This window comes from Crotalus tigris, unplaced genomic scaffold (assembly GCF_016545835.1).
Source record: "Crotalus tigris isolate CLP2741 ecotype Arizona unplaced genomic scaffold, ASM1654583v1 scf7180000017625.6296891, whole genome shotgun sequence".
Classification (NCBI taxonomy): Eukaryota; Metazoa; Chordata; class Lepidosauria; order Squamata; family Viperidae; genus Crotalus; species Crotalus tigris.
The window spans coordinates 714474-734032 of NW_024096520.1; the positions used below are offsets into that span (position 1 = coordinate 714474).

Here is a 19559-nt window from a genome sequence, read left to right on the forward strand (position 1 = left end):
GTGGTGGTTCTGTCTACCCCACATTTTTCTATCTTGTCAAGTAGTAGGTTGTGATCGACTTTATCAAATGCCTTACTGAAGTCCAAGTAAATTATGTCCACAGCATTCCTCTGATCCACTAATTTTGTCACTTGGTCAAAGAATGCAATAAGATTTGTCTGGCATGATCTATTTTTGACAAACCCATGTTGGCTTTTAGTAATGACTTTGTTTGCCTCTAGGTGTGCGTTGATTCGTTGTTTGATTATCTTTTCCAGGATCTTCCCAGGTATTGAGGTCAGGCTGATAGGTCTGTAATTTACTGGATCCATTTTTTTTCCTTTTTTGAGGATGGGAACTACATCAGCTCTTTTCCAGTCCTCTGGTAGTTCCCCTGTGTTCCAGGATCTTTGAAAAATATAGTTCAGTGGCTCCGATATCACATCTGCCAGTTCCTTGAGAACTCTGGGGTGTAATCCGTCTGCTCCTGGCGATTTGAACTCATCTAGGCTGGACAGGTGCTCACTAACGATTTTCTTGCCTATCTTAACTTGTGTTTCTGTTTTGTTTTTTGTGGCACTATTTTTGATAGGTTGGTCTGTTTTTTCCCTTTGTGTAAAGACAGATGCAAAAAAATGAGTTAAATAGTTCTGCTTTCTCCCTGTTGCTTGTCACCTTCTTGCCACTTCCACCCACTAATGGACCAATCATTTCCTTCACTTTTTTCTTGTTTTTTACATGTTGAAAGAAGCTTTTTTTGTTATTTTTGACTTGGGTCGCAAGCCTTAGTTCATTTTGAGCCTTGGCTTTCTTCACTTCATCTTTGCAGGCTCGGGCTATTTGCTGATATTCTGACTTAGTTATGTTCCCCTCTTTCCACTTTCTATACTTGTCCTTTTTATCTTTCAATTTGTCAGAGAGTTCTTTATGCAGCCATGCTGGTTTCTTTTGAGAGCTGATATTTTTCCTCTTTGTTGGTATTGTGCTAGACTGTGCTTTTATTATCTCATTTTTCAAAATTTCCCAAGCTTCTTGAGTTGTTTTCCCCTTGAGGATTCTCATCCATGGAATCCTTCCCAAGCCCTCTCTAAGTTTATTGAAATTAGCTCTCTTGAAGTCCAAGACTCTAGTTTGACTGTGTTCTATTGGTTGTGCTTCTATAATGTTGAATTCTAATATTGCATGATCACTTCCTCCCAGGGTTCCTATGGCTCCAACACCGTCTATCATTTCATCTCTGTTAGTGAGAATTAGATCCAAAATGGCTAATCCCCTAGTTCCATTCTCTACTTTTTGGGAGACAAAGTTGTCTGCTAGGTTTGCCAGGAACCTGTTTGATCTTCCACTTGGTGCGGAGTTTGTCTCCCAGTTGATGTCAGGGTAGTTAAAGTCCCCCATTACTATTGTGATGTGCTTCCTACATACCTTAGTTAGCTGACTAGCAAAAAGTTCATCTATTTCCTCTGTTGTGTGTATCTCCTATCTATCTATCTATCTATCTATCTATCTATCTATCTATCTATCTATCTATCTATCTATCGTAATTATCTCTGTCTATCTACTGTAATGATTGTCTGTCTGTCTGTCTGTCTGTCTGTCTGTCTGTCTGTCTATCTATCTATCTATCTATCTATCTATCTATCTATCTATCTATCTGTAGCGCTACCCCCAAAAGGGCCGCTGGAGTCTGGGTTCTTCTGGCCATCTTCGGCTGGCTGCCAGTCTACAGTGGTCCCTCACTTAGGCACCTCTGCTTGGCTGGAACACGTGATGAGGTGGTGGTCAGTCTCACTCGGCAGGCAGGTCATGTGATGGGGTGATGGTCAATCTCTCTTAGCAGGCAGGTCATGTGCAGAGAAAGTGTTCAGGTGGCTGGTCAGCTCTTCTCCTTCTCCTTCTCCTCCTCCTTCTTCTTCTTCTTCTTCTTCTTCTTGCCCCACAGAAGCCTCTCCTATCCTATCCCCTTCTCTCCCTCAGGCTTGCCCCACAGAAGCTATCCTACCCCCTTCTCTCCCCCAGGCTTTCCCCATATAAGCCTCCCATATCCTATCCCCTTCTCTCCCTCAGGCTTGCTCCACAGAAGCCTCCCATATCCTATTCCCTTCTCCCTCAGGCTTACATCCTAAAAGCCTCCCCTATTATCTCCTCTCCCAGGCTTATCTTCTCCAACCTAGGTCTCAGCAGACTCAACTCCTCCCTGCCCTCTCCTGACTCCTCCCTCAGGCATCTCCCCATGTCTTTTCAGCTCACCCTACCCCCATTAATATCTATCTATCTATCTATCTATCTATCTATCTATCTATCTATCTATCTATCTATCTATCTATCTATCTATCTACCTACCTACCTAATGGTGTTGTTTCCCATGAAAGCAATGCTAGATAACAAGGACTACCTCTACATCAGTGGTTCTCAACCTTTCTAATGCCGCGACCCCATAATACAGTTCCCCATGTTGTGGTGACCCCCTAACCACTTATACATCACCGGGTGCCAGGGCGTGGCCAAAGAAAAGGGGGGGAAAATGGCGGACAGCCTTGTTTGGCGACCCCCGTGAAATGGTCGTTCGACCCCAAATGGGGTCCCGACCCACAGGTTGAGAACCACTGCTCTACATGAACCAAGTTATGTTTCATGTAATAAACTTCGCATAAGAAAATCTGATTTTCTCTTCTCACAGCATCAAAGCCCAGCCACACAATCTCTGCCTTTGCTCTTGTAGGGAAAAAAGCATTTTGAAAAGATTTGACCAACTTGCTCTCTTAGGTTTCTGGCAGAGCTTATTGTACCCACAGCCTGGGCCATCTTTCAGCCACCTTTTCAGCATTCCAAATGCCAAAGTTTTAAACATACATAACAAAAAGAGAAATATGGAACGGACTCACAGGGACTGAATTTGATTAATGCAAATTGAATTAAAGTAACCCTACAAGAAACTTAGTCTTGCCCTGCTTCACTGACTTTAGTGTGAGGCCCCTGCATGGAATAGGTAGCAACTGCCTTCCCTTGGGGTATTAAGCAGAATGGAACCAATTTGGAGACAGACTGTCTGCATAGGTCTCTGCATAACTGGGTTTGTCATGTGTTATCCTTCTGACCAATTCCTTGAAGCACTCCCTTCTTTGGCATTATAAGCTCCCGAGGACATAATAGATTCGGAGCCGGCCCTTGGTTATACTACCATTTTTGTCAGTTGTCTTCAGGTAACTTGGTCCATTGTAGCATTTATTCTTGCATTTTTACTGACTAGGAGGCAGAGAAATGCACATCAGGATGTTCTACTTTTACCCTCCAAGTTAGACCTGGACATTTTACAGCTTTAAATTTGGACAAGGAAACTTGGGAGTCGAAGTCCACACATCTTAAATTTGCTACAGTTGAGAGACATTATTATAGATCAGTGGTTCTCAACCTGTGGGTCGGGACCCCATTTGGGGTCGAACGACCATTTCACGGGGGTCGCCAAACAACGCAGTCCGCCATTTCCCCCCCCCCCCTTTTCCTTAGCTGTGCTACTCCCTTTTATTCTATTGGCTTTTGAAAGCCAATAGAATAGACTCTCTGTCTATCTATTGGCTTTCAAAAGCCAATAGAATAAAAGGCTCTCTGTCTCTGCCCTGCTGAGCCTGCCAAAAGTCCCATTCTGCAAACGGTGCTGCAGATTGTCTGCAGCGAAGGCGAGCTGTCTGGAAGTTTCCACCCCTCCCTACTGATCAACTACTAAAAATGTAAGTAAAAGAGGGCCAGGGGTGGGAGGTGGGAGGCCGGCGGGCGTAGGGAGGGTTGCTGGCGCGCGTGGGGCCCGGCGGGTGCCTTACCTCCCTTGGACTGGGCCAGCTGGTGGCCCAGCCGGTGGTCGGCCTGCGCCATCTCTGCCGCTTACCAGCTACGCCTCGGCTGGTGCAGGGGGCGGCATCACGCATGCGCGGCGCTCCCGGGCAGGGAAAGTCCTTGACTTACAACCGGTTGGGTAGTCCTCGACTTACGACCGGTTGGGGTCGCGGCATTAAAAAGGTTGAGAACCAATGTTATAGATGCAAGGATGGCCCAATGAGTCTAGGACTCTAGGACAACTCACCACAGTCAACTCGCCACAGTCAATTCACCATGGGACAACTCGCTGCAGGATAATGCAATGCTGCATTAATCATTTCATTCAGGATCTTTTGTTAGTGGTGACCACGTTTTCTTCAAAATTATTTTAACTCTTGTATTTCTGGTTAGACTTTCTTTATTTTATGATTATTGGCCATGGTTCTGTTGAAATTAATTTAACTTTTGTACTTGTTGAGTTGTCCCATGTGGTGAGTTGGCCCTGCCGAGTTTTCCCATTCCATGGTCCAATATAGACAAAAATAATAACTGGGAGGCAGTTAGCAGGTTTTCTTGATTGAACTCTTACTCTTGCAGAATGCAATCTCTCTATTATCTCTAGACAGGAAGATGCAGCCCTCTTCAACTGGCACTTAAGCTCAGTCAATTTGTTTGGGAATTAGGCTAAGCACCCAGTAATTGCTGTCAGAGACTTTCTCCTCTGTTCCCCCCCCCCAACTCCATAAGCATCAAGTGGCTGGGAAGAGCTTTAATTATAAAGAAGGTTGTTTTTAGGATTGATTTGCTAGGAGGATTAATTAAGCCTCATTAGGTGTATAGACTAGAGAGCAGCACTCTTTTCAGAGCACTTTTGCAGGTATGAAGGACTGGCAGTGAATCTTCTAAAGTTGCTGCTAACTACACTAAGGGAGTTGTGGTTGCTTGGCAATTTGAAATTAAGTTGTGATCACCTGCTCTCATCTGTCATCTTTTCAACTCTAGCAACTCAGGTGGTCAAAACTAGACATGGTTTCATGTTAGGGCATTGCTCTTCTTGCTGCTAAAAAATCTTTGGAACTAGCAAGGAGCAGCTAGCACTTGTCTCTTTGATAATAAGCAACTAGATAACCATAAGGTTTTTTTAGAAAATGAAAATGGAGGATAGTTAGTCAGTGCTTTGCTTGGAAATGACCATGTTGTCTTGCCCAGAAAAATACATAAAGGAAAGCAAGGGTGTGTGTGTGTGGGGGGGGGGTTCCTATGGGACAGGAGGCTAGAGAAAGGGACATATAGCTTTCTGCACATGGAGATGTCAGTTTTGGGAAGCCCTCCCTCCAGCCTTTTTATTGGAACACCATGACATGTCTTTAAAATTCCAAATGCATCTCTTGGCCTTGAAAGACTCAGGATCTCAGGCCTATATATTTTCCATAGTGACCAGCACAGAAATAAATTCAGGGAGAAAAATGTCATGTTGAGACAAATAGGAAAATGGGACATTTTGGTAAATAGTGGTTTGTGACTGGTCATGTCCCCTTCTAGTTAGATTTTTTTTGTCAGTGGTGAAGTCCACCCCTAAGAGACTTTGTATGCATGCCCCTGACATGTTTTTAAAATTGCAGCTCAGAAGCACAGAAACATTAGTAACACCTATCTGTGCTGTAGGACAGTTTTTCAAACTTGGCAATTTTAAGAAGGGTAGACTTCTTAAAGGGGAATTCTAGGAGATGATGTCCATGCATCTTAAAAGCTGCCAAATTTTAAAAAATTGCTACTATACATCAATTCTATATGGGAGAAAGGGCAGGGAGGTAAGTCATGAAATAATAGGAGAAGTGAATTCACTTGTTATCCAGAGTGCAGTGCTCTGTGAACAATAAAGAAGAAGCTGAGCATCATATAGGTGATACCACTTGCCTTTTTCTGGGCTCTAATAAACAAAAATTCACATGATAAATAGAAAAAAGTGCAGTTCTTTTATAGAAACAAAAGCTTGACACTGAATTCCAGTATTATCAAATGCAGAATGCTGGCTACTATAGATTTGGTCATCTCTTAGGGAAGCCTTGTTTAGGTAAATGTTCAACGACGAGTGAACAAGGCAATGTTGGATGGCGCCATATAAACCTTGTTACCTCTTTCCCGTAGCCAACACGGTCAATATGCTTTGGTTCCTGTGTGCATAACTTGAGTTTTGGCAGGAATTTTAGACAACGTAAGAGAGGTAGAAGGAAAGATGACATTAACATATTAACATACCTTTTTAAAACATTAGCATAATTTTTAAAATGTAAACTCTCCCTTGATTTGAGCATGATTCGTGGTACCTCCATGTTATATTTATTTTGTTTACTTGAAAAGAGCATCAAAATGGTTTGACATCTGAAAGAGATGGACAGTTAAGAATGTGTGTGTGTGTGTGTGTGTGTGTGTGTGTGTACATACACATACAAATAAATATGCTTCTCAGTCATGATCTTGGGATTTCTACTCTTCTCCCATCCAAGATTACTTAAGCCCGAATAGTTTGAGGTACATTCCAAGAAACGTGATGTTCATACTAGTATTCCTCTAGAATTATAATAGGTATAGAAAGCCCATCTTTAAAAAAAATCACAGCAAGAACCTTCAAGCTTCCCTCACGGAAGAAAAATCTATTTTGCTCAGCAGTGACTCTCAAGCAGGGTATTTCCAAAGGAAAAAGGTGGGTCCAAAATGATGCATTGATGCCTATATCAGCCCTATTGTAAATTGCAGCCAGAGAGCTGGCCATTTCCACAGCCAGAAGCCACAGGGGAGGCGGTCATAAGCAAAATAAAACAAACTTCTCTATTTGTCTGGGCAGAAATTCTTTTCTTTGTGCCAAGCACAGATGGAGGACATTAACCTTAGCTTGAAAGGGTCATTCTTTTGGGGAATGCAAACTGAGTGGTATCTAAACCAGAGTTCACAAGCATTGATATTCTGGAATGGTGATAATGTTTAAAAACCTTTAAGCATACTTGCAGCAAAGCAATAAAGATAAATTGCTACAACAGAGATCTTTGGAAGCGTTCCAGGCATGTTGGAGCCAGGGAGAAAAGTCATGCTGTTTGGCAGAAGTGTTTTTAGGGAAATCAACAGAAAAAGTAAGATCCTTGATGTTGCAAGAGACTGGTGATTATGGAGAGTTGACGTTTATCCCCAGATGTTTAATTTTAAAATATTGGCCATTAGAGCAGTATTGTGCTTTCCACGAGACATTTAGCTGGAAGGAATATCAAAAGAATGCTAATCTTGCAGGAAATAAAGTAGAGCTTATTATTGCTACATGGGTGTATTAATATGTGGGAGCTACAGCAAGAAAATTCGGGTATTTAGTTTCTGGTACTATGCTTAATGGCCTATTAAAGTCTGTCTTATTAAAATGTACACATGCGCTCTCTTTCTTCTCTTTGAAGTTCAGGGTTTCTAGTCAGCAAAATTTATTTTGCTTTCTATTGTTCGCCCTTGCAGAGTCTGTTTCTCTGGTTGTCTGTGGTCTTGCTTTCGTGGTCATTCTTCAGTGCTGGAGATGGACCAAACCCGCATGCTTTGCACACAGAAATGTCCATAATCAAATCCTAGTTTTATCATTGTTGGCTTTTTCAGGGTAGGTCAGGCGATGCAAAGAAATCTCTCCATTGATAGGTACAAACAAGCCACAGGGGTGTCATTGTGGACACTACACCAATGAGGTAATCCAAATTGGATGCAACTGGATTATTTGGGTGAGGATGTCAAGGGGCTCATAAGATCCCTTGTGAACCTATCATTCCATGCGGATTGTGCCTGCCTAAAGGAGCTAAAAGATTAGGTGCACAGCATTGTGTGCCAAGTCATAATGGAGTTTGCTTGCACTGCACGTGGCACAAAAGGAGCCATTGTGGTTTATTCAAAAAGCCATGGTTCTATAACAGGGGTGTCAAACTGTTGGCCCATAGGCCGGAGGTGTCATCCAGAAGCCGCGCCCACCCCATTGCCGGCAATGGCAAAACCGCCCCAATACGTCGCGCGACGTCACATGACATCGCGAGTTTGACATGTCTGTTCTATAAGATGTGGTTTGACATATAGGAACAGCAATTATGGTCAAATATTGGATCCTACAGCAATTATGGTGTCTCCCATCTATTCTGGTTCTTTAGCTACAAAGAGTAGGCAAAAGTAATTGTGAAGTGAAGTATATTTTTATTTTTCTAATGTGGTTGGGTTGTTTTTTTTTCTTAGAAGTGGTAAGTGTGTGAGTGTGATAAATATTAGGAGGAAGATATATATATATATTTAAAAAAACACCTCTTCTATGTCCTGTGGCCTTTGTACAAAAAGTAGTCTGAAACCACTACAGGTAGACCTCAACTTATGACTGGTCACTTAGTGACTGTTTGAAATTATGATGGACCCCACTAGGGATACTTAGGACTGGATTCAAAGTTCCGATCCCCCCCCCACACCCCATAGTCATGTGACTGTACTTTGGGCATTCAGCAGCTAGGCTTCATTTATGGCCATTTGCAGTACCCTGCATCATGTATTCTCATTTTTAACATTTTTGGCAAAAGAATTGGCAAAAGTTATTTCTGGTTTTTAGCAAAAATGCCCCATACCAAACAATCGGTTTACTTAACAACCGCAAAAATGGTTGTAAAATTGGGTCAGTCACATGGGTGACCCCTTTTACGATTGTCACAACTTGTGATCATGATGGGCATGCTCCATTAAGGTCGTAATGCAAGGACTATCTGTACAATTGAATGAAGAAATTCCACTGATCCAGTGAAACTTTCCTCCTGAATTTAATTGTAGCTGTGGAGGATAATGTTGTCTTTGAAACTTCAGTACAGAGAATCTGTTTTCAATGCATACTATAATCCTGTTAATTTTTGCTTAGAAAAAAATACTAAACGTGCCAAAGGCAGTCAGGTATTTAACAGCAAACAGCCCAGGTTATTTGGTTTTAAAGGGGAAAACGTAATGTAACATACAGTATCCAACTACTGTAACATGTACAAATTTACAATTTGAATGGGTTAGCTAATACTGTAAAACAGTTAAATAAATGGTCCATGTGAGCCGTAGCCATGATGAAGCCCAGATATGGTAAACATTGTCAAAAGAATTAATGTACTGTTGTTGGTTTAAATGAGGTTTGTTTTTAATGGTTCAGGCTTGGAATGGCACATAAAGCAACCCAGTTTATGGGCTGTTTCCTTTGTTCTTTTACAGCTTTTTAATGCTTTTATATTTGTTAATGGTAATGATGTTAAATACTGTTTTAGTTTTGTTGTATGCTGCCCAGAGTCGCTTGCTTGTGAAATGGGCAACTATATAAATTAGATAAATAAAATACTTTACTTTTGCTTGGAGCACAATGTGATGTTTTAAAGATGCAATTCTAAACCTCATAATGATCTACAATCATTGAATCATAGAATTCTATGATTCTAGATCATTATGAGGTCTAGAATTGCAACCTTAAAATATCACTATGCTAAACATGGTGAAGGTTCAGAGTAAAGATGTTTGGTTGTGCCTATTAAAAATGTATGAAAGAGTATGTTTGTGCAAATGTTAAGATATTGTTTTGCATATGCAAGTTCCACATATTTCCCTTGCTCCAATAGACAGCCTTGTTCCAAGTAATTGAAGCAGAAGATGATGTATCTCTTCTATCTCTAGCCAAAAAAAAAATAAAAAAAAATAAAAAATTGCAAGAGATTGTGGAATTTCATCTCTCTTACATACCTATAGTATATTGATGCAAAGACACCAACATTCTGTGTATTTTCAATTCTGGGATAAACGATAGAATTTAGTCATAACTCTGGCTCAGGTTATCAGCCATTTACACTCTTCCTGTATAAAGAGCCAAATCTCCCTGGAGTTTGGCTGCAGTCACTAGAATGCTGTGTCAGGAACATTCGTAGCCAACAATCAGTCCAGAAATGAGCAAAAGAGCTGCATTTTCTTAAATAGATACAGCAATAAAGAAAAAGTTCTAGGAGGTAAGCAATTCCATGAGCTTTTGACATAGACCATTTAATGAGCTTCTCTTTGGCTTTAGAGAAACTTGAGATGAATCAATCATTACAGAAATTTCCCACCCTTTTTCTACTTGTTTCTTTCTTTCTGTGCATATACTTATAGATTGTAGTTTTTATCATTCATAGCTTATAACCACAGGTGACTGGTTTCACAGAACACACAGGGAGCGAAGTGTATTCACTTATTGCTTAATATGAGACATAAATCCTGACATATGTAGATGGGGTTTGTCCATCATATTCAACCATATTATAACTTATTTACTTTGGGCTTATGAACAGTAAAACTCCAGCATGCAAGTGGTCTAATGTTTTGCCTCATTCAGTTATGATTTATTTAATAAACTATGGTTAAGTAAACTATGGCTTGATAAGTTGGGCAAATCTGACATAATATACTTATCTTGGATTTCTTCCTTGTCTTGGAAGGACAGCACAAGACCCCCACTTTCCCACTCTTGCAAATGTTCAACCATTTTAAATGATCTGTTTGACCATATATTTTATAAATGGATACATTGAAATGGCCCTTCATCTTATCCCATTTCTGCAGAAATGTTTGTACTTTGATGATTTGATAGGACAGTGTTTCTCAAACTTGGCAACTTGATGTGTGGACTTCAGCTCCCAGAATTCTCTAGCCAGGAATTCTGGGAGTTGAAGTCTACACATTTTCAAGCTGCCAAGATTAAAAAAAACCTGTGATAGGATATAGGACAATAATAAGGTAGTGATTGTGGAATAAATAGGAGAAATTTTTTTATTCTTGCTGACTGGCCATGTGTGATGGGTCAGAAAGAAAAATGATGAGTTTAGTTAGAGTTATTAAAGAACATAGCTTTGTAATAGTGGTGAATATCTGTTGCTCAGGTGTAGGATGAAGGTGAAGGTTTGTTCTCTGAGCTTGAGGGTTGCTTTCCAAACTGTCTATGAATATTCTAGATCAGCATTTCTCAACTTTAGCAGCTTGAAGATGTCTGGACTTCAACCCAGAATTCCCCAGCCAGTATATAGCTGGCTGACGAATTCTGGGAGTTGATGTCCACCCATCTTTGAGCTGCCAAGGTTGAGAAACACTGGAGATGTTCATAGAATCACAATGCTAATAGGCTGAATTATCAATCAGCATAATGTAACCTGGTACAATAGGACTCCAACTTTCCACACAGAGTGGACACTATAAACTGTAAGCAATTTTGACAAAGTGTGATGTCAAAATTGTGGCCCTGTTTCTGGGAACATAGAGCAGCCACTGATCACCACAGCTAACTCCTGGAATTCTTGTGCTACTTACTTTTTTTAAAAAAAAATATGCTATATTGTTTATCATAGACAAATAACAGACCAAAAGAAAATGCAGTGTCTGATTCTAGGTTTGTTAGCTAAAAAAAATAGAGCCCAAAATACAAACAGATGGAGATGTTACTTCTCCTTTTTGCTAGTTTGAACAGAATCACCCAAACTATCTTTTTGGAACAGGCAAGCTCTGAGCTAATGCTATGATCTCTCCTTTGTTTCTCTCTGAATCTCTTGTCTAGGCTAGTATCTTGGAGGAGAGATTTGGACTATACTGAGGGTCAAAAATTAAACAGTCTTTTTGTGCCCCCCTCTACAAGAAAGTTTATTTCATGAGGATTGAGAGGGATGACAGATGGTACCTGTGTGCTCTTTAATAGGAAGACAACAATGTCTGTAAATTCCTTCTGGACCTCTTCTTCCATTTGTAATTTCCTACCTGAGTTGGCACCTGTTAGAACTTTCTACCCCAGCTTATTCTTTCATTCAATTTGATTTAATTTCTGCACGGATGATTTCTACCAGCTTCAGAGAGCACCTTCAAAAACCTGTTGGACTAAACAGCCTCTAAAACTGATGACCTTGTAAATATCTCTTTTGGATTTTGGTCTCAGCATAGAATCTGGGCTTTAGTTCCCATAGGCCTTGACTTTGCCGATTGTGCAGCCATTTCATTTTACGGAGTTTCCTTGTAAACTGACATTCTTAGTGAAAGACAGAATGTAGCTTCAGGTAAAAAAAATCCCCCTTCCATTTTTTTTCTCCTGTGTTTTTAGTTGTAACATTGAATAGTCTTGGTGTCACTCAAATAACTGGGACAACCGGTGAGGCTCAAAGGTCAAGAATAGTTATAAAAATAAGTGTTTCAAAAGAAAAGATTGGTTCTATTTCTCTTGAAATCCATTTCTGCCTTCTATTTTTTGTATTGAAGCTATCATTAATCTTTTGCAATTCTTTTTAAAAACTCTGATCTTATTATGTAATAGTTGAAGACTTCTTCTAAGCAAGGTGATTCCTACTAGTTTTGTTGACAGCAGTGTTACTGTGGCTTTTCATTGCTTTCTTTAATTATAGCTCTGATTTTCACAGGCTATCTTCCACCCAAGAAGTTAACCATGCCTGACTCTGCTTAGCTTCCAAGATCAGACAGGTGTTACCACTTCCTGAAGACTTTGTTATATAGACTCACTAGGAATCAGTATAATCTAATAATATTTCTGGGGAATTAGAAGGGGAGGCAGTAAGTTTTCAAAGCCGAGCTATCTAAATGGGTTCTGACTATTGAAGAGGCACTGTTGAAGGAGTCTTCTGAATAATTAATCTGATCTCCAAAAAACATCCGGCTTCTTATTTAAACAAAACTCAAAGTCAAACTTAATGTAAAGTATTGCTTCCGTTCTCTCTCTCTCCCCCCCCCTCTCTCTCTCTCTCGGAATCAAGTTGTTTCAGGTTTTTTATATAACTATGAAGGAAAGGCTATTTTTTGTAAAAATGCCTAGAATTTTGGAAAGATGGGAACATCAATTTTTTTTTTTTAAAAAAATAGAATCTGGTGGCCCTAGTGAGAGTTTAATGAAATTCAGTTTTCTTTCATAAATAATGCAGTAGTTGGTGCTTGATTAGGTGAAGCGAGGAGGACTTGGTGGTTAATGAGATGCATAGCAGAAGAGATATTGCTTGCAGATGGTTGCCATTTCCAACGACATATACATATTTTATACTGGTGTGTTTGAGCCTACACATGGGCTTTGTAAGAAAGACTGCAAACTGGAAGGCTGTATTTTATTAAAAATCCAAACAAAAATAACCCCGTAAGATTAAATGCAAGTAGACTTTTTAAAAATCTCTGTTTAAACGCTGATATTGTTTACTGGAACAAAGACTGTACTCTTCACATTCATAAGTAAAAAAGGTGAGATGGGACAGGAAGAATGCTCATCACTTCCCCCTGGGAAACGGCAGTCAGAGGAGTGGGGCAGGGTGGGGGGCAGAACCCTATTTTTTCCTCCTGGAGCCTTTCCCCCTTGAGTTCCAGATGCTTCCTCTCCTTGATTTGGGGGTACAGTACAAGCAAAGGGGGCTCAGCATTTGCCTGTTCTACTACCCAGTACAGAATTCTCCCTGCCACAACATTCCATAAATGTGTATTTTTAATCCACGGGCCATGGGTCAGCCCCACTGATTGCTGAAGGCCTTCAAATCAAGGCTTGTTGCTGTTCCCTGATAGTCCCAAATCTTCACGTAGAAATGAAAGAATTAAACCTTGCCATAGGAAGGTCTAATAAGAAGCAACGAACATGAAATGGTTTGGATTTTTTTTGGTATTCAGTAAGATGATCTGATTTTTTTTTTTTTTTTTGCTCAACAGGTTGTATCCACGTCATGCAAGTGCCCTCAACAACCTTGGGACGTTGACCAAAGATATGGCACAAGCAAAGGAATACTACACTAAAGCTCTCCAGCTGAATCCTCAACACAACAGAGTTCTCTTCAATCTTGGAAATCTTCTCAAGTAGGTTTCCGGACTCCTTCTAGTATTATACAATTACAGTTGAGATACAGCTATATATAATTTTGCTGCTTTCAAGTCAATCTGGTAACTGCCTAGATAAGTCTCTGCAGTTTCTCTGGCAAGATTTCAGAAGTGGTTTGCCCTTGCCTTCTTCCTAGGACTGAGAGAGACCCCAAGTCTCCCAGCTGGCTATATACCTAAGGTGGGACTAGAACTCATAGTCTCCTGGTTTCTATCCAGGCGCCTTTAACTACTACACCAAACTGCCATGTGTGTGTTTGTCCACGCATGCATTCATATATAATATATATAATCCACCACACTGGTCCAATTCAGAAAGTTTTTCAACTTCCCAGTCTACAGTAGAGAGAGAATAACTGGCCAAAGTCACCCAGCTGGTTTTCAAGGCTAAGGAAATACCAGAACCTTCACCCAGTATTTAATCACTGTGGCTCTGAGAGAGAGAGTGAGGAAGGGAGTGTGAGAGAGAAAGAGAGAGAGAGAACCAATCCAATGGAGGTCTAACTGGGCAACTGTTTAGCTTTCGTAATGCAGAAACTAAGTCCTTCCTTGTTCCCTTCCATTGTTTCAGAGTGCCTTGCTTGAGTTTTTGACTTAATGTTATTTGTATAGCTTAGTGTAAACACAACCAATTAGATATTTGGGCCCTGCAGTAATCTATTTTCCATTGTGATGGGTAAGAACCACAACTTATTATTTGATTGAAATAAGTCAACATGGATTATGAGACTTAACAATAAACTATTGTTAAGATTAATTTTAGTCTAAGGTTTAATTGTAATGCTAAACTGTAATTACAATCAAGAATTAAAGTGAAAGTGAAATCTCCTTATTGCCACGCCAAGAAGAATAAGAAGCAGAATGGAAGGCATGCTAAAGCTTGTTTCAGTTAGAACAGTGGTTCTCAACCTGTGGGTCGGGACCCCATTTGGGGTCGAACGACCATTTCATGGGGGTCGCCAAACAACGCAGTCCGCCATTTTTTTCCTCTTTTCCTTAGCTGTGCTACTCCCTTTTATTGTATTGGCTTTTGAAAGCCAATAGAATAGACTCTCTTGAATAGAGTCTAATTCTATTGGATTTCAAAAGCCAATAGGAATTGTCCAGGCTGTCTCTGCCCTGCTGAGCCCGCCAAAAGTCCCATTCTGTAAACAGTGCTGCACCAGTTGAGTAGTCCTCGACTTACGACCAGTTGAGTAGTCCTCGACTTACGACCAGTTGAGTAGTCCTCGACTTACGACCGGTTGGGGGTCGCGGCATTAAAAAGGTTGAGAACCACTGAGTTAGAATAAACTGTAGCTTGAACTTTCTTGTAAATTCAAAACTGAGCTAATGTTAGAATTAACTACAGAAGTAAGAGAAAAAGTTATGCAAGTGTATTATTATAATGGTTCTCAGATACAGTAAAGTATTTTATTATGTTTTAATGTCCTATCCTATCCTATCCTATCCTATCCTATCCTATCCTATCCTATCCTGACTTACAACCATTCATTTAATGACTGTCTGAAGTTACAAAGGTACTAAAAAAAGCGACTTATGACCAGCTGTCGGACTCACGACTGTTGCAGCATCCCCACGGTCATGTGATCAGAATTTAGATACTTGCAACTAGCCTGTATTTATGATGGTTGCAGCATCCCGAGGTCATGTAATTGCCATTTGCCAACTTTCCAGATGGCTTCTAACTAGTAAGGTCAATGGGGAAAGCCAGATGTATTTAATGACCACATGATTTATTTAACAACTGCAATGATTTGCTTAATGACCATGGCAAAAAAAGGTCATACAATTGGTGTGATTCACTTAACCACCACCTCACTTAACATTGGAAATTCTAGTCCCTATTGTGGTATTATGTCAAGGATTACCTCCCCCTGTCTGTCTGTCTGTCTATCTGTCCATCCATCCACCCACCCCACCCACCCACCCCACCCACCCACCCACCCACCCACCCACCCACCCACCCACCCACCCACCCACCTATCTATCTATCTATCTATCTATCTATCTATCTATCTATCTATCTATCTATCTGTTGTTTCCCATGAACAGCTAGATTATGCTAAATAACAGCAACTTTATGCAGCTCTCCCTTGTCTATCTACTCTTTGATATTGATGTTCTATTTTCTCTAAATGATAAATCATCCTTGATATATAGTCTTTAATACAAGGTTCATGTAATAGAGCTATATCATCTAAACTCCAATATCAGTTGCTATTAATCATGCTCATCAACTGCTTTGTATACTTGCCTACAATATTTGAGGAGAAATACAATAATATTCAGAAATCCAATTTGAATCGTACTGCTTATCTAATAATAGTTGCTACTTTTTGAAGGCAGCAAATATAATTTGGTTCAAGCCACTCTCTAAACAATAATAGAAAAATGGATCTAAAATACCAGGTAGACTTTAAAAAAATCCAAGTTTTGGGTAGATGTACATGGCACGTTAATTTATTTGTATGGCAGTAACCTGACTGCATGAAAACAAATGTTAACATAATAAACATTTCAAATTTCCAGACAGTATAATAACTAGACAACCCTTGCCAGTTGTGTCATCATTTCAGAGATATTTCCTTACCTAAACAGCAAACCAGAATGACCACAGATTGGCAAAAAAACAAGTGGGAGCACGAAAGACTTTTCATTTCCTGCTGGCTTCCCCACTGAGTTTCCTTGTGGGAATCTGGCAGGGAGCATCAGAAATTTTCTCTCCCTTCCTCTCATCTCTCTTCTCCTCCTCTCCCCTTCCCACAGGTAAGTGGCCACTGCTGTGTGAGGAACAGAGTAACAAATTATGAGGCTGGCTGGGAAACTGTCATGGAACATTAAAAATAAAGGTCATGTGACCATAGCAGCAGCCTAACTGCAGCCAGTAATACTGAAGCAGCCACATTTTCCCCAAATTTCATTGAGTCATGAATCTTGGATTTTGGATACATTTTGTAAGTTAGCCCATTTGAGAGAGATTTCTTGGTTCAAAAATGGTTACCTTATGATGTACCAGTTAAAGTTGACAGTCATGACAGTAAGTATTTTAGTAGCATATAGACAGATTACAGTCATAATGTAATATAATGTCCCAAAGGTGCTTTTTCAATAGACAGCTGGACTTTTTCCTTGAAGATGTTTTGCTTCTCATCTAAGAAGCTTCTTCAGTTCTGACTGAATGAGGGAGGATGGATTTATATTCCTTGCAGTCATCTGGTCATTAGCACTCTTTCTGAGAGGCATTGAGGGCACTTGGAGGTTTATCTGTGCCTTAATGACTCTCAGAAAGAGTGCTAATGACCAGATAACTGCAAGGAATATAAATCCTTCCGTCCTCCACCATTTAGCCAGAACTGTAGAAGCTTCTTGGATGAGAAGCGAAATGCCTTCAAAGTCCGATGGCCTTTTGACAAAAGTATGTTTGGGACAACCATGACCTGGATGACAGAGAATCTTCCTAGACAAATGTAATATAATGTAATCAGGGATACCCAACAGCTAATAGCTGTTTTTAGCTTTTAAGGCTGCATTGTAAAAATAATGGGTGGAGCCAGAACAAAAACTGAATTTGATTTCATTTACATTTTATGAATATAGTTGTATTCCATTTCCCTTGCTCTCCTCCTCCCAGTTCGCAGGTAGCTGTTTCTTCAGATTTGAACTATACAGAAACAACTTAGTTTGTATCTTTTGCACTTCTCAAAAGAAAATTATCTTTTACAAATAAGTGAGTGTCACGTTCAAATAGTCTTCTAGTCTGGGGGTCCCCAACCCCCAGTCCATGGACCAGTACCGGGCCATGGCATGCCAGCAACTGGTCTGCACAAACAAACAAAACCCCATCTGTGGCATGCAGGCAGCACACAAAACCATGCACCCTTCGGTCCGCAGAAAAACCTCTCTCCATGGAACCGGTCCCTGGTGCCCAAAAGGTTGGGGACCTCTGTTCTAGTCTATTTACGATGCATGTGTTTATGATGCTATTTATTTAGTCTATCCTGTGAATGATGTACCAAGTGAAAGGATGATCAGAGAATACATGCAACACACATAGTTATGGTTGCATTTTTGTGGGTGTCCCAAATGTTGTGGCTGTTGCTGTAGAGCAGTGCTTCCCAAACCTGGATAAAATTACTCAAAATTGGGTAAAATTATTTGGGGGGGGGTAATGACCCACAAATCCATTAGCCATCACAACAGAGATATTTAAATTGATTTCTTTAGATTTCCATGTATACTAATATATATTCAAAAATCTCCCAAAGTATTCCTAATAAAACAAAAATCAATAAAATTACTGATGGTAATTTGTTCAAATGACATAAATATCATTCAGTAATATTGTTTTTAGAATACAGGTAGTCCTCAAGTTACGACAATTTGTTCAGTGACCATTCAGGTTACAAAGATGCTAAAGAAAGTGGTTTGGGGTAATGAAGGAAAAAGTTTAGGAAGCACTGCCAATAAGTTTAGACAACTTGAACTTTTAGGACTGAGCTGGTGTGTGCTTTTGATTAAATTTTTTATATTCATCCAGATAATAATCTTTCATAATGAAATAAGATTCCAGAGAGAGTTATTCACTGTCATTAGATTTGTTTTTGAGCCCACAAAATAAGATATTTCTTGCTGCCTATATTCTTTTAATAAGCAAAGCAAAGCGCCCCAATTCTTCTAGCTTTCTATTTTAGCCAGGGAGACTGATAACATATTTTGATAGGAGACATGTAATGAATATTTGTTTTTGTTTTCAGTTTTGAGATAACATGGGATAATTTTCTTGTTATTTCCCCTCTTTATATAAAAATAATGCAGTGAGACATAAAGCCAATGCAAAATATTATTGTGCTGCATACAAAAAACAGGGCTCTCGTAGATGACCTGGCTGAGCCCAAAGGTGGGGTCAATTGTGTCATCATTTTGCAGTTGCTATGCTTCCACAGGAGATCTAAGTCCAGCCCCCAGTGAATTCCATTGACTCTTACCTAGCTCCAATTTGCCTTGACTGTTAGTAGATCAAACTCTTTTGTAATCGGTAGCATGAAATAAACTCCTCGTACTTTTCAACTTTATCTTGGCTCCTGGTTTCTTGACAACTTGGATTTTTGCATATTTTTCTCTAAGAGCAAATGAGAAATATAAAAATACCAGAGATTGGATATTAGAAGAAATAGCTATCAAAAGCTCAGTAATACATGCATATATTGCACCTGAAGTGGCAAATAAATGCCTATTGTCTTTATATTGCTTTTCCTTCAGCTTGATCTATACAAACAAGCAGAACAATATGGTTAAATGGACTATTGCCATTTGAGAATGTGTATCAGAAAGGCAAGCAAAGGTTTAGAAAAAAATAAATTTTTGTATTGTAGCTACTTTATTCACAAAGTCTTGAGGAGCAAACTTGAAACTTCTGTCTCTGTTTCAAAATTAATACTTTTAATTCTCTTATACTCAGTTTGGAAAAATGGATTATTTTTCACCATAGCTAATTTTTATAAATCCAGGATCAAAATTATGGCTCATGACCAGGCTTCAGGTTAGGCCAGGCAGCAGTAGCATCTGCGAGGAATATGCACAGGTAGTCTTCGACTTACGACCACAATTGAGCCCAAAATTTCTGTTGCTAAGTGGGACAGTTGTTAAGTGAGTTTTCTCCCATTTTGTAACCTATCCTGCCACAGTTGTTAAGTGAATCACTGCAGTTGTTAAATTAGTAACACGGTTGTTAAGTGAATCTGGCTTCCCCATTGACTTTGCTTGTCAGAAGGTCACAAAAGGTGATCACGTGACCCCAGGACACTGCAACCGTCATAAATATGAATCAGTTGCCAAGCCTCCAAATTTTGATCACATAACCATGGAGAAGCTGC

At 39.8% G+C, this 19559-nt stretch overlaps 1 protein-coding gene across 3 annotated transcripts in view; it reads left to right on the forward strand.

Moving 5' to 3' along the window:
- The window catches only part of TMTC1 (transmembrane O-mannosyltransferase targeting cadherins 1), a 145325-nt gene that overhangs the window by 94574 nt on the left and 31192 nt on the right, over nt 1-19559 (forward strand). For all 3 annotated transcript variants that reach the window (XM_039333324.1, XM_039333326.1, XM_039333330.1), the window contains one exon: nt 13519-13662. In XM_039333324.1, the coding sequence (XP_039189258.1) occupies nt 13519-13662 (144 nt within the window). The remainder of the gene's footprint in view (nt 1-13518; nt 13663-19559) is intronic.